Raw genomic sequence first — 15,161 nt, 5'->3', positions numbered from 1 at the left:
TCATTATTTTTCAAATTAAAAGAGAAGTCAATCAATGAGTGACATTTGTCATCACCACATTAATTTCCTCTCTTTTAGTATAATATATAGATAGATAGATAAGTTCAGATAAATTATGATAATTTCATATAAGATAATATAAGTGATGACTCCGGGTTATTATTGTTTTCTAGGCTATAAAGTCAATATACATTGTCAAGATCAAGTGAAGAAGCACAATATAGATGCGTCGCAAATGTTTTTGCTGAGGCATGTTGGCTTCGTAATCTTTTACTCGAGCTACGTTGTCGGTTGTCCTTTCCGAAAGGTTACTATTGTTTATTGTGATAATATCAGTGCAATCTACCTCACTTGCAACCAATCACAACACCACCAGTGCCTAAACACGGTAAGATGGATATCCGTTTTGTTCGTGAGAAGGTTGCGTTAGGTCAAGTCCGAGTGGTTCATGTTCCAGATATTAGTTTGCAGACGTATTCACAAAAGACCTCCCACGATAATTATTTTTAGATTTTAGAAACAATCTTAGCGTACGACCTCCTCCCGCTATGACTGCGGGGTGTGATAAAGAATAAAATTCTCTTATGATATAAATTGTACAATTATAATCACATTTAGATTCCTAATATAATAAGGACTATCGTAACACGAGAAATATGATCAATGGAATACACTCAGATTCACGGAGTTTTCACAAATTTAATAATAAGTTTAGAAACAATAAGTTTTTTTTCCAAATATTTCTACACATAATTTCATAAATAAGTTTATTTTAGAAAAAGTAAGATAAAATAAGTTAAGATAAGTTTATTGATTAACTTTTTTTTTATTGACATTGAATCAGTTCTATATGAAGGTTTTCATGAAAAAACTTGATTAATATATAAACAGATATTGGCCAGAATGAAAAATTGAAAATGAGAAAAATATTAGAATGAAAATATCTCGGCCCTTAGATCTCAGATTTTAATACCCTCCAACGGCCAAGATTTAAAATATTAAAACCCACACTTTCTCTCTCCTCCCCCTTTCTCTTTTCTACTGACTTGCTCCTTCCAGCGTATCGCTTCCCCTTCTTTCTCTCTCCTCCTATCCCTTCCCTTTCTCTCTCCTCCCTTCCATTTTACATTTGCAGCTCCATAAATCACAACATTTTCGCTCAGCTTGAAGATCGAGTCTGGTAATTTTGTTTCTTGAATTTCGTTATTTTTTTTTCAAGTTCATTTGATTTCGTGTTTGAATTCCAGTTATTTCAATCAATAATTTGGGGGTTTTCGGGTATCCAATTTCCGTTAATTAGGGTTTATATTAAAAATCAGTTCTCTTAGTCCAAAATTTATGTGTTTTTTGGATTCACTAGTTTCCAGTTAGTATGATTATGATGCACCCTATTGTTTTCAATTATCATGATTAATTGATTATGAATATGATGCACCCTATTGTTTTCAATTATGATGTTGATTTGTAGTGTTCCCACATTACTTTTAAAAGCAAATTATGGCTCAGTATGCGGTTTGTTGTACGTGATCACTGGATAAGAAAAGTGATACTTTTTTTTGAATGGAAAAACTGAATTTTAGGTATTGGAAGAGTTGAGCTTAGTAGTTTTCTACTGCCGTTTCGTACTATCTCTGTGACACTTCTCATTGAGTTGGGTGTAAGTAACTTGTGTCAGCTGGTGGAAGACTAGAATATCTCGTTTCGCATACATGATAGCTGATAGACATGTCTTTCTTTATGGTAACTTATGTGTTTCTTTACTACGGATTTTTGGTTGAGGAGTGTTACGGGCGGTTGATTATCGGTCTACTTAAGAGCTTTGGGCTGAGTGATTATCCTAGCTGGTGGATTTGAACTAGAGTCTTTAAACCTGAAGCTAACTAATCGATATTTATCGGTGCACTTAGGAGCTTTTAGCCGAGTGATTATGCTAGCTAGTGGATTTGGACTAGAGTCTTTGAACCTAAAGCTAATTAATTGACATAATAAGAAGGGCTAGTTTAGGAAAAATGATCAACTTTCATGTTGAATAAGGGATCTAGTCGTCTATGGTGAGCTACTGGGCCCTATTGCTGGCGTCAAGATATTATTTTAAAAAGATTTTTTGGTGGGAGTTCCCTGGTCTCTTTGCTCAAGAATTTTATTGAAACATTGAAAGTTTGTTACAGAATATGCATTTATTTGAAGAAGGTTCTCTGAAGTGAAGTTTTGGTGTTCAAAATAGGGATTGTTTGGTAAAAATAGTCGTTGTAGAAGCTATTACTACTAGTTAGCTATTTAACTGGCTGTTAGTGGTTATATATTCTTGGTTAGAGCTAACCTTCAAAACAGTTGTTTATTGTAAATGTTTCTCATAGGTTCCTGCTGGTGCAGGATAATGAACAAAACTGATATAGTATTATTTATTTAGAAACTTAGGTATAATAATTAGTTAGTTTCGGAAGGTAAGTTTGATGCTTAAGTGCTAACTCGTTGAAAGTGAAATAACTATAAAATATATATACTTTTAGAGTTTTAGGTTTATGGAATCTGATTTGGTAAATTTAGCAGAATACCTCCTAAAAGGTAATTTCGGATGTCATTAAACTATTCTTAACTCACCACTACTTAGCCATACATCAGTAAATGAAGTTAGTGGATTTTGGTTTTGTTGATGTACTCAAGTGATGGACGCGATATGAGATTTGAAGAGTTTTGATAAAAATAGTATATTCAATTTTTGGATCCAAATGTGAATGAACCAGAAAATATTTTTGTAGTGTACATGTGATTTTTCCTATCATTGGCATGTGATTTTAATCAATTTTCAAAATTATTGTACTTCAACAATTGAGCTTTTTTGTTTCTGTACCAGGGAACCGTGTTTTGATATGCATGTAGCTTTTGAAGAACTGCAGTTAGAATAATCTATGCCTGGAAACGAAGTTGGTGATAGGGTCCACAATTTCTTTGACCAAGGTAACTTATCACAGGACCAACGTCATACACAACTTGTTGCGGGGAATTGGCCAGGGTATAATAATAATATTAATAGTAACAATAATAATAATAATAATATATGGAATGCAAACGAGAGACAAACTGACGGGCCCGTGAATTCTGGTTCTGAGAATTACAGTGCACAACAATCAGGTAACAAAGATTTTGGTTTCTTTTTTCCTCCCTTTCTTTGTGGTTTGATTTTGTTTGCTCTTACGGTTTTCTTGTTTCTATTTTTGGCCATCATTCTCCTGAGGTGTTGCCTAAATTTTACATTTTTGTATTGTGTAGACATTGAGAGGAGGCAAGGGAATCAATTCTCACTAAGTTCACATGGTTTAAACTTTACACGGTCAAGTTTGAGACCTGAATTTGTCAAAAGTCCATCACAGCTTCAGCAGCTGAATTTGAATGGATTTATGCATGCATCTCAAGGTGGCCATAATACAAGGCAGAATGAGGCAAACTTTCTGGGAGTGGATTCAGAACCTGATCGGCACAATATGACGTCAAGGGGTCCGTCCATTAACGATTCACAGCAGAGGAGTAGTTCACAAAACTCAGGTTCAGCTAATTTTGGAGGCTCGGAATCACCAATGAATTTCAATTTTCTAGGCGGTCAACAGCAGATGAGCAGTCAGCAACCAGGAATGATGCAGTCCTTGCCTCGGCAACAGCCTGGAAATAATGATACTCAGTTACAGCAGCAAATTATGCTGAAACAAATGCAAGAACTACAGAGGCATCAACAGCTTCAACAGTTTGAAGCAATTCAAAGAAGTGGGATGGGCCACATTTCTTCCTTCCCAAATCAGGTGGCAGGGCAGCATCAATCAGGTATTAATGGCAATGCCATGCGTGATACATCTAATTATCCATGGCCATCTCAAGTCATGGCTGGCAACACAAACTGGCAGCAGCGTGGACTGAACTCGTCTGTGCAAGGATATTCTAATGGATTTATGATCACCCCAGAGCAAGGCCAAGCAATGCAATTTATGGGTTTGATTCCTCAGCAAAATTCGCAGTCTTTATATGGGGTTCCTGTTTCTAGTTCACGAAGTGCTAATGCATTCTCTCACAGCAACATTGATAAACCTGGAATGCATCAGGTTCCAGCTTCAAATAATTCCTTTTCTGGCAATCAATATGGTTCACTTGCAGAGCAGGTGGGTATGAAGGATGGAACTATGATATCTAGGTACGGAAATGAAGGAAAACGTTCTTTTGAGCAGGCCTCTAGTCAACGTTTGGGGGATGTGGTTAATTTGGGAGGCTTTACCCAGGTGCAGCAGAGGAATGTGCCCATGTCAGAAGGTGGTGGACAAGGTTTTGCTGGTGGTTCAGAATTGGTAACTGAAAAATCTGGAACTCAGGCTTCTTCTTCACAGGGTGCTTCTACACAATCGGCTGCTGCTTTAGATCCGACTGAAGAAAAGATTTTGTTCGGAAATGATGTTAATATTTGGGAAGCATTTGGTGAGCCATCAATCACAGGAGATGGGGAGACTGCCACAGATCTCCTTAATGGCTTTCCCTCACTGCAAAGTGGGACCTGGAGTGCTCTTATGCAGTCTGCAGTGGCAGAAACCTCCAGTACTGATGCTGGGATGCAGGAAGAGTGGAGTGGCCTAGGTTCTCAAAATTCCAAATCACAGTCTAGCAACCAGCATCCTACAGTTTTTCACGGTAATGAGAAATCACAACCGGGTTCTCGATTTAGCAGCAATGATATGGCCCATAATTCAATCACAAATAGTAATTATGTTAACAGTTCTGAGCAGCAGCAGCCATTTTCAAATCAGAAAAGAGAATATTTACAGACAGAAAGTCAGATTGCACAGGAAGGAAGGAGGTGGCTGAGCAACCAGCAGGCTCCACATGTTGAAGAGAAACAAGTGGTTGAAAATTCTAATTCTTCCAGAGACCGCTCCAGGACAGATAATGCCTTCTGGAGCCATCAGCAGAATACACTTTTGCATGACAACAATGCCCAGCAATCCAGTCGACCAAGTCACTCGAATTTTACTGGATCTGCACCAGGAATTGGTGTTATAGCCTCTACTAACCAAGATAACTTGCTTGATAAAGATTGTAACACACAGATGTTCATGGATACAGGTCGTGGTGCTGCTATTAGGCTTGAGCCTGTCCCAAATTCTAATGTTACAACGGGGAGTTCATTTGTGAGTTCAAAAGATGACAATGTTGCTCCTGGTTTGAGCAATATGAAGGTTAACCTTGAATCCAGCCAAAGGCTTCCTAATAACCATCATCTTGATTTGTGGAAATCAGTCAATTCCTCTGGAAAATCTGGATTGGAGGGTTCAGGTAAGGATCAGCATAATTTGAATAAGGGACCCCCTGTATTGGAGACTTCGGACAATAGTCTTGATGGTGGAGCTGCTGAGGTGCACGAGACAGAAAATGGTGACAGAAGAGAGAGTTCCAATGACAGCCACCACAGCAATTTTCTCCATAATGCTCCAGTCGGCAGTTTAAGAGAGAATTTGTGGTCAGATGCTTCTGATCGACGTAGTTTGCCTGGAGGCAAAGAGAAGCCATCTGGTCAAGCTGGCAAAAGAGTACCCATGCCCAGGAAATTCCAGTATCATCCCATGGGGGATGTGGATATGGATTCAAATACTTCTTTTGCAGCAAAACAAGTTATGCAGCATTCACAGCCCATGTCTCAGCAATTTTCCTCAGGAATGAAAGGCCAAGAAACAAACCCAAGGTTTCTTGGTCCATTGAGCACTAACATCACAGATATGGAGGTCAGTTATGCTTCCTTGTTCTAGCAGATTTTTCTTTCTTTCTTCCTTTCCTTCCTTCCTTTCCCTATTTGTTTTTACACGTGAATACTTCTATCCAATAAACATGTGTTCGTTATAAAAATGAGTCAGCATGGATGGTTAATTTTCTTTCACTGCAGGGTAGGGTATCTAATTTTCGTGGAGCTGCTAATGCATCACGTGGAGTATCGTCCAGTGCTGTTCATCCTGGCTACTTACCTAATATGTCTGCATCCTCTGTTAGATCTGGTGAACTTTCTTCGCCAAACCAACAAATGTCGCCCAGGTAATGTTTTGTTTCGATTTCCCCCCTCTCATTTTACCCACTGTATTCCAGAAGAGGACATTTTCAGGGTCTTTGATTTCCTGTCACTTCCTAATTTTTTCCTTCATTGACATAGATGGAGACTGGAGAATACTAGGGTAGTTAAGCATCTGTGGATCTATAAGTTTTTTTGAAGTTTAAGATGTTTTGACTTTCGTATATTTCCGCCGTTTCACTAAAATTGAACTTGCCTATTTGGGATGTTTCAATATGATTGCAACACTTCCATCTTTGGCAAGTTTTAAACATGGAACTGCTAATTATGCCCTTACTTACACAATAACTACCAACATTAAACAACCAAATTAAGTAATTAGCACAACCCCACAAGGCCACAACCCCTTCTGCTTTACTGCCTCTCCTACACCGTCCCACTTTTCCCTCTCACGTCCAGCCCCACCACCACCATCTTCAAGAGAAACTAGCTTCCACCACCTTAAATGCACCATAACCGCCACCCACATCAACCTTCACCTCCGTTTCGTCAACCCTAGCTAGTCACCCATCTACCTAAATTCAAAGCCATTAGTAACACCAAGTCGCCAACCACCATTAACAATGCTCACCAACCCACCCTAAATGCTTGTCACAATCGAAAACCCTAACCACCCCAAAGAAACCCATACCACCGTATACTTTGAGCCACAATTCCACCCCATTGTAGCCAAACCCGACCACCATAGGGTCGAAAATCAATCACTGGAGAAGGGAGATGTAAGAGATGGAGAAAAGCCGACGTTTCTCCTTTTTAGAGGTGAGAGAAAACTAGTGCTGATAAGAGAATGGGAAGCACGGAGGCTCGTCAGTGGTGATGGTAATCCATCTACCGTCGATGTGTGTTGTGTTGGGAGGAAGCCATGATATAGCCGCCTTGGATCATGTGACTCATGTCGGACTGCGAAGGGTTAGACCTGGTGTACTTCCTTTGTTTCAATTAGGTATCATGTTTCATTTTGGCACACACATTAAGGAGAAGTGAGAGAGAAAGGCAAAAGACAAAAGGACCCTTATTCACCTTTACCCATGCAACCTTCTCCTTCTGCCGAGAATCAACCACTACAACGGTACAACCCTACCTCTTGTCAAAAGCCAGCCACCACAAACCCACCTCCTGTCCAAAATCAGCCACCACCACCCCACCTGTCAAAAATCAGCTACCACACATCCACCTTCTGTAAAAAATCACCAATACAAACCCACCTTCACCTATTTCTCAGTCCTATTACCACCTTCGTGACCACCATAACCCAACCTCCTCAACCCCCCTTTTCACCATAGCCTCTTTGGTACCGTCATATGACTCATCACCACCTTCTTCCACCTCAAAACTCACCTCCTGCAATTTCCTCAAGCCTTGGCCACACTTAAACCTTACAGTAGTCGAATTTGGGGAATAGTTCCAAAGCTGGAAATTCCGGCCAAATTCGACCACAACAGGGTCGAATTTCCACCACCAGAGAAAAGGGAAAGGAGGAGAGAGAAAATTTAATGTTGAGAAAATCGAGAATAGGAAGAATCATGTAAATGGGGTTGCGGAAATGGGATAAAATGAGGATGGAAGTTCTTAGGTCACTTCATACGGTGGTGGAATTGTGGTGGTGGGCAACAAAAATAGAAAAAGGCGGGGAGGAGAGAGAAAGCGAGGGTAAAGTGGGGAAGTGCTGGGGTGAGGTGGAGTGGTGGTCTTTGTCAAATATTTGGTGGTGGTGGCGGTGTGTTGTCGAAGATGACAATGGAGGAAAAAGAAAGGAAGAGAGGAGAGAGAGAGAGAGGATCTGTCACGGTGAAGGGAGGAGAGAAAAAGGAGAGGAGTTTGAGAAGTTACGAAGGGTAAACTTACCCAAAATAGAAACATGTCAACTAAAAAAGAAACTTCCCAAAAAGGAATACGTGTTTATTAATTTGGAATGGATGAAGTATATTGCAATGTTCTCCATAGCGGCACTAGCTATGAAGAACATTTTGTAGTCATGGTATTCGTTGATGGTGTTCTTTCTTCTGTATCATAACCTGCAGAAGGCAACTGCTTATAGCTTATTGTTTTTCTGGTGAATCTTGGTTAATGAGTATGCTGCAGTTTCTTTTGAAGTCGTTTGCACACTGATTTGTGCTACTCTTTCGTAGGAGTATTTAATTTTTATAATCTTGATGCTTGTTGCAGTCAGAACATGCTTGAGCTTCTTCACAAGGTTGATCAATCGAAGGAGCAAAATGTTACCTCTCACCTCAGTTCTACTGATCATAATAGGCTTTCTGAAATACCTGCTGGTGGACCTGCTGGACCTAGTCAGAGTCAGTTTTCCTCCTCTCATGGTTTTAATTTGCAACTAGCTCCTCCATCTCAAGGAATCACACCTTCAAATTTTAATGATGCTGCTCAAAGCTCTTCAAGAACTGTCGATTCTCCCGGGTCCAGTCAGGTAGCTTCTGAAAAAGGAGATAAAACACATGGATGGTTGGCTTCGGTTTCTTCTGCTCAATGTCTACCACCTTCACATCAACCAACTCAAATGAAATCGGGTAGGTTTGGAAATTCCGATGCTCATATTTCGGTGTCTAACTTGAAAGGGAATCATTCTGCACCCTTATCATCTGGTCCTTATTCAAGAAATCCAGTTCAGAGTCAGCACATGACTGCTCCAGGTGGACAATTTATTAGCGATCAATCTTCTGCCATGTCTCTTAATAGGCATGCTTACCCTGATCAACAGTTAAGTGATTCTCAACTTCAGGCTATGACCAGTCATCCTGTTAGTAATTCACTCGACAGTTTAGTGTCTGGGAGAGATATGAATCAGTCCGGTATGAGATCGTTGGTGCATCAAATGCCAGCAGCATTTCGCGCTGCTATGGCCGGGGTGTCTAGGAAGGATAACAACATATTACCGCTAGGATCTAGTCAATGGACTTCTCAACAACAGTTGTTGGGGGGCCAAGCTTGTAATTCTCCTGAGTTGATCAAGTCTCAATTTCAATCATCTGGACTTTCAGAAACGTCTTTCACCCAACAGAAGAAGGATGAAAATGATGGTCCGAAAAGAGTTGATGTTTTAAGTTCTCAAGGTATCATAGGTGGGGAGGAGACCCAAGCAGGAGAAGGCCGATCTACTATGAATGCAGCTGGCGCATCTCAGGAAGAGGAACCTTCTGCAAGGCATCAGTCGGATGCTTCTCCATCAACTTCTGCCGTCAGCCAAAAAGATATTGAAGCATTTCATCATTCAGTTAAACCAAATAATATTGCACAGAACAGCTACTCTTTGCTGCATCAAATGCAAGCTATGAAGAGCATGGGTACAGACCCTAGCCACCGTGAATCAAAGAGATTGAAGGGACAGGATAGTATTCTTGATCCTCAACAGATAGTTGGACAGGAAGCAGAGCCTGCCTCAGGTAGTATGAATATTATGGTTAGAGATCCGTCAATGAGCCAGACCTCAGATTCTGCTGTAGATGCCAAGACGTTTAACTATTCGCCTCAGCTAGGAAATCGAAATACTTCTTTTCAGTTGCCACATGGAACTGCTGCTTCGCAGGATATGCTCTCGTTTGGTCGTAGTGATCCTCAAAAATTTGCAACTGGCAACGTTACTTGTAGAAGCGAGCATACTGGAATTAGTCCACAGATGGCCCCATCCTGGTTTGAGCAGTATGGAACCTTCAAAAATGGACAGTTGTTACCAGCGCATAATTTTCCTAGAGGTCCAATGATGTCCAATGCAGAACATCCGTTTATCAGTGGGAAGTCTCCCAGCAATTTGGTTGTACATAATTCGGTGCAGTTGGCTGCTGCTGTCACTGAAACTGATCAGATTACTAAAACTTTCCAAACTGCGGATGCTTATACTCCGAGTGAGCATATTTCTTCTCTAAATGCATTGGTCCCCCATGTCTCTGCTCCAAGTTTGGCATCAATGAGGCCCAAGAAGCGGAAGACTGCCACATCTGATCTTCTCCCATGGAATAAAGAAATAGGACAGAATCTCAAGAGGCTTCAGAATATCAGGTGGGTGCTGTTGCTTTCTCAGCTCTACAGATCAGTAAAGAAAGATATTACTCTTTCTAGTGTAGACTGCCGTACAAGAAAATTTCATTTCGCCTAAGATAATAACAATTTTTGTTTAACTTTGGATGAAGTGAGAGTTTCACAATGACATACTTATATTTGGCAATTATTTTCTTATCATGTAATGCGTTTGTGATAGTAAGTTGATTTAGGAAGACCTTTGGCTAACAAAAAATATGGAGACCTTAAACATTTACTGTCTTTTGTTGTTGCTGTGATGCACTCTTCATTTACATTTGCTGAATCTTCTTATATGCAGTGCTGCGGAAGTAGACTGGGCACAATCATCAAACCGATTAATCGAAAAGGTGTGCATATTATTGTATTGTAAGCCATAGTACTCGAGCGTTCCTCATCTTCCTACTGAAAGTGACGCCTTTACTCTTGTGCAGATTGAAGATGAAACTGATAACTTCTTTGAACTGATGCCGACGATTAGACCAAAAAGAAGGCTCATGTTAACGACACAGCTTATGCAGCAAGTGTTTCGACCCCCTTCAGCCGCAGTTCTCTCACTTGATGCAAGTTCCAACTATGAAGTTATTGTGTATTCTCTTGCGAGATCCATATTAGGTGATGCATGCAGTTTAACTTGTGGCGTGGAAAGTAATTCACCAGCTGATGGTCAAAATCAGTAAGCGCTGTTTTTTTTGTCCTCTCTTCTTGTTTGAATACACTTTTACTGGGTTATAAGAAATATGTTATTCTACTAATTTTGATTTTTGTTACCATGGATGTAGACTGTCTGGGAAGGTCAAAACCTCAGAGAGAATTCAAGATCAATACTTCACAAAAGTTGTGGAAGATTTTGTTACTAGGGCGAAGGAGCTGGAAAGTGATTTATTAAGGTAATTTTTTTGCTTCTCTGTGCTTCGGATTGTATCCTGGTCCTTTTTACTTTTCAGATTAGGGTGCACATATTACGGATTTTTGGGATAGCTGACTATATTTTTTGCCCGGTCAAAGAAATTGATTAATGTTTGATAAGGTAATTAAAGGTATTAGGCAAGAAGGATGACTTATGCTGCTTTATGTGACTTGGAACTAGAGAACTTTTCTTTAGAATGGCTATTTGATTCATTAATTCCTTTTTACACAACAAAACCGGTGTCTTGTTTTCTGTGGCAATTAGCAATGTTGATGAATTTTGTGGGGGTTGTACCTAAATATTGGGGTGTAACCTGTCTGCTGTGGCCTTAGTTATCTGTTGGTAATTGTGAAACATGTTTGGTCTTCCATCAGTTTTCTTGGCTTGTGATGCTATTCAGCTTGTTTGTGTCCACAATTCCATGGTATCTTCTTCTTCTTCTGAAATGACTCTGGATGGAATTAACTGAAATGGAAGATAAAAGATCTTTTCATCTGCATATTAGGGTTGCTTACTATTTGGGGAGAACATTGTTTTTCTCAAAAGCGAGTTCTGGGTTGTTTTAGTTGGAGAGCTGTACCTTTTCATTGTTGTAAATGCTTATTGACATTTTCTAGTGGCCATTGGGTCCTAAGTGAATTGTCCTACAGGAATGAATCGCAGATGTTCGTTGAGAATTGTTTGGGAATTCATTGATAATTACTTTGCCGGGTTTAGTTTAGGTACTTTAGGTTAAAAGCCAAGTGTAGGTTGAGCTATTTCAATCCGGGCTAGAAGGTCAATCATAGTGGCAACAGAATTCGGATTTCGGTTGACCCAATGGGTAACTAATAAGTCCCTTTTAAAAAAAATATTAATGGCTATAATTTGAAATGTTCTCTACCCTATTTCAACTTAATTTAGTTATTTAAACAAAATAAGTTCAGACAAAATAAAATAAGTTCAAATAACAAAATAAGTTCACGGTACTTCAGACAAAATAATTTTAGATAAGTTATGACAAAATAAGTTTTCACACAAAATAAGTTCTGCTACAGGGAAATTAATGTCAGACAATACAAGTTGTAACAACATAAGTCCAACAAAATAAAGCCTTAAAATGAGATTTACCTTAAAATTATCGATTCAGTATGAATCAAGTCATTTTCTTTTAAGGAAAATTTGCCAAATACTACCTTATAAAATCGAGCTTTTTGTGAAAATTACCTTATAGAAAAATGATGTAATTAACTACGGAGTACCTTATAAATTTTTTAGATTTATTAACATTGATTCAAGATTCCGGGGTTAACTTAACTAGGTGTATCTCACGGGAAAAGGGGCAATTAAATGACACGTAAGATGCATATGGTAAAGTCAATCCCGGAATTTTGAGTCAACGTTCATAACTCGGGAAAAGGTAATATCTTCCGGCATAAATTTTTTATAAGGTAGTTAATTACAACATTTTTTTTTAATAAGGTAGTTTTTGCAAAAGCACGAATTTTTAAGGTAGTTTTTGACAAATTTGCCTTCTTTTAACAATACTTTATTGACCAAAAAATGTGTATGTCTTTGACCTGATTGGTCAACAGAAATCAGGTTGGGCTTGCCATATAAATGTTCAATTATGGGTCTTAAAGCTGTATTCATGAACCAATTGTATCGGGCTGCTTTTAGGTTTGTTTTTCAAGTTGGTTCTTGGGTTCTTTGTTGGCTTTGGCTGTCTTGGCTTTCACTGTTCATTGTTTTTAATGATGATAAGAGGGGTAAGGGGTCAAGCTAGGGGTGTGCATATTTCGGTTAAGTGCTGCATGAGTCTGGACATCCTCACAGCCTAATTAGGGTAGGGTACATTTGTTGTGTTGTGTCATGTCATGTTGTCGTGCTTTGAACTGCTCATGACTCTTCTTGATTTGTTATTGTTCACAGATTGGACAAGCGTGCATCAATTCTGGACTTCAGACTGGATTGTCAGGATCTGGAGAGATTTTCTGTCATTAATCGTTTTGCTAGGTTCCATGGCCGAGGTCAAGTTGATGGGGTCGAGACCTCATCGTCCTCTGATGCAATTGCAATGGTTCAGAAACCGTGTCCCCAGAGATATGTGTCTGCTCATCCCATGCCTAGGAATGTTCCTGATAGGGTACAATGTCTTTCACTTTGATCATCATTAATTTATTGATTTTCCTCCCGAATTGGGTCAATTGTCTCTACAATCCCTAATTTCACTTAAAAGTCCTATTTCGTCTCACATATGGCACTGTGCACCCCAATTTGAACCACACCAATGAGGATGGCGGTGAAGAACATCGATAGTAACTTAGTAAGATTGCCTATTTTACTGAACCGAGGCTGTTTCATCTTATCAATCTAAGGCAATTATGTTATATTCTCGGGGGGAAAAAGTAGTAAACTGTAAATCTCGTATGAAGTGGTAACAGCTAAATTGCTCCCATCTGTGTTTTTATGGCATACAGGGAGAAACAAAGCCTACCCTGGTTGTTAGAAAGTGTTTAAAAAAGTAGATAGTTTAAGGTTAGCAAATTCATATGTATGCTTGTTCTGGTGCTTTCGAAGTAAATTTCTTGGTCAGTTCATTGTGGCTTCAATCTCGAGCCCTGAATAGGATTCGTTTTCTATTCCTTCTTCATTGTCGCCTTTTTATAATCAATTTTTTTGCCAGTTGTGTTGTGTATTATGGGTTAGATCTGTTGATGCTAAGATTTTATTGATTGTAAAAGAAAAGGTTGAGTCAGATAATAGAATGGAAGTTGAGGGGATGGAAGTTGGATGGAAGTTGGGTCTCTGTAGAAATGGCAGATGAAGATTTCTGACATGTATGTAAAGAAAGTGAAGACGAATGTGCTCAATGCTTATTTTCATGGAAATTCTCAATTCAAATATTCAATGTCGTCCTCATTACTCATTTAACACTTGCAAAAATCAGTAGTAGTAATTGTTTATGTTTTGCTTTTTATCTGAGTTTTCTGGCTTTTAGGCGACTTTGTTCTGAGATATTTGTTCAAACAGTAAAAAAAAGTGGATTCATTTTATAATAATTGGAGACCATCATACCCAAAAAAGTCGGAGTATATCGTGCTAAAATAGGGTATAAGGTTTGTGGGATCGAACCCAGTGCCTCACTAACTCACTAAGGACACTTTGGAAGTGGGCATTTTCTAAGAATCCGGTTGGGAGAATGTTTTCCTCGCCTTAAAAAAAAAATACTTCATCTGTTTCTATATAGGTGTAATATACACTTTTTCGTATACTTTAAGAAAAGGGAATCAAACTATTTATTACAATTTACGAGGGCGTAAATGAAAATTTTCATTATTTTATTTGGTGGGTGAGAAATTGGGAGTTAGTAAAGAGAATAAAGCGAGAATATAAATGTCATTGCATGCAAAATAATTTTCCATTTATAGTGTTTTACAAGTACCGTTATGTTTCTGTTTTAAGGAAGTGTTGCAAGTAAAGTACTTTGTATTAATGGCAAAAAAAAAAAACCTCGTATTAAAATTAAGGGTTACTTTATATGGATCTAGCAAGTTTAAAAACTGAAACTAGAGCTATTACCACTTTTCTCGAGTGGTATTTCACCCAAAACAAAAAAAGCAAAAAATAAAGCGCCTCTCAAGTGGTGTAAAATAGGGGTTTTGAGAGGCTAACTTGTGATATAAATCCATAAAAAAAAAATTGTGATATACTCCATCCGTCCTTAAATGTTTGTCCCATTCAATTTCTCAGGTCAAACATTTTACACCATGAATTCTCACTAACCTATAAGAAATGATATTGTTTTTGTATTATTCCTTGACAAATATAGTTACAAGGGGTTTTGTTAGATTCATTTTTTTTAGATTTTTTACATATATGAAATTGTAAATATTTATGTATGAAATTGCATCTTAGAGACCATGAAAAGTCCAATGAAGCAAACAAAAAGGGATAGAGGAAGTACTCTGTACGTAGACTACTAATTTGTACCCTTTTAAGTTTAACAGAGTAATATTTAGTCTAATGGCAAATGGGTCGGGTTATCTTGTCCGGCTGTGTGGACTCCAACTGAAAGGCAAAGTCTGAAACATACCAAAAGGTAGAAAACTCTTACCTTATAACTAGACCTGTCAAACGGGTCGGTCG

At 38.7% G+C, this 15,161-nt stretch overlaps 1 protein-coding gene across 1 annotated transcript; it reads left to right on the top strand.

Annotated features, from left to right (window-relative positions):
• Positions 1 to 899: 899 nt before the first annotated feature.
• On the top strand, positions 900 to 13,665 carry LOC110789882 (uncharacterized). Its single transcript, XM_021994597.2, has 9 exons — positions 900 to 1,180; positions 2,855 to 3,132; positions 3,271 to 5,756; positions 5,915 to 6,060; positions 8,261 to 10,105; positions 10,425 to 10,473; positions 10,558 to 10,799; positions 10,906 to 11,013; positions 12,945 to 13,665. The coding sequence occupies exons 2-9, from the start codon at positions 2,910 to 2,912 to the stop codon at positions 13,177 to 13,179; spliced, it is 5,334 nt and encodes a 1,777-aa protein (XP_021850289.1). The 5' UTR covers positions 900 to 1,180; positions 2,855 to 2,909; the 3' UTR covers positions 13,180 to 13,665.
• Positions 13,666 to 15,161: the final 1,496 nt, after the last annotated feature.

Source organism: Spinacia oleracea, chromosome 5 (genome assembly GCF_020520425.1).
Source record: "Spinacia oleracea cultivar Varoflay chromosome 5, BTI_SOV_V1, whole genome shotgun sequence".
NCBI lineage: Eukaryota > Viridiplantae > Streptophyta > Magnoliopsida > Caryophyllales > Amaranthaceae > Spinacia > Spinacia oleracea.
This window is presented reverse-complemented; position numbering and strand designations above follow the sequence as displayed.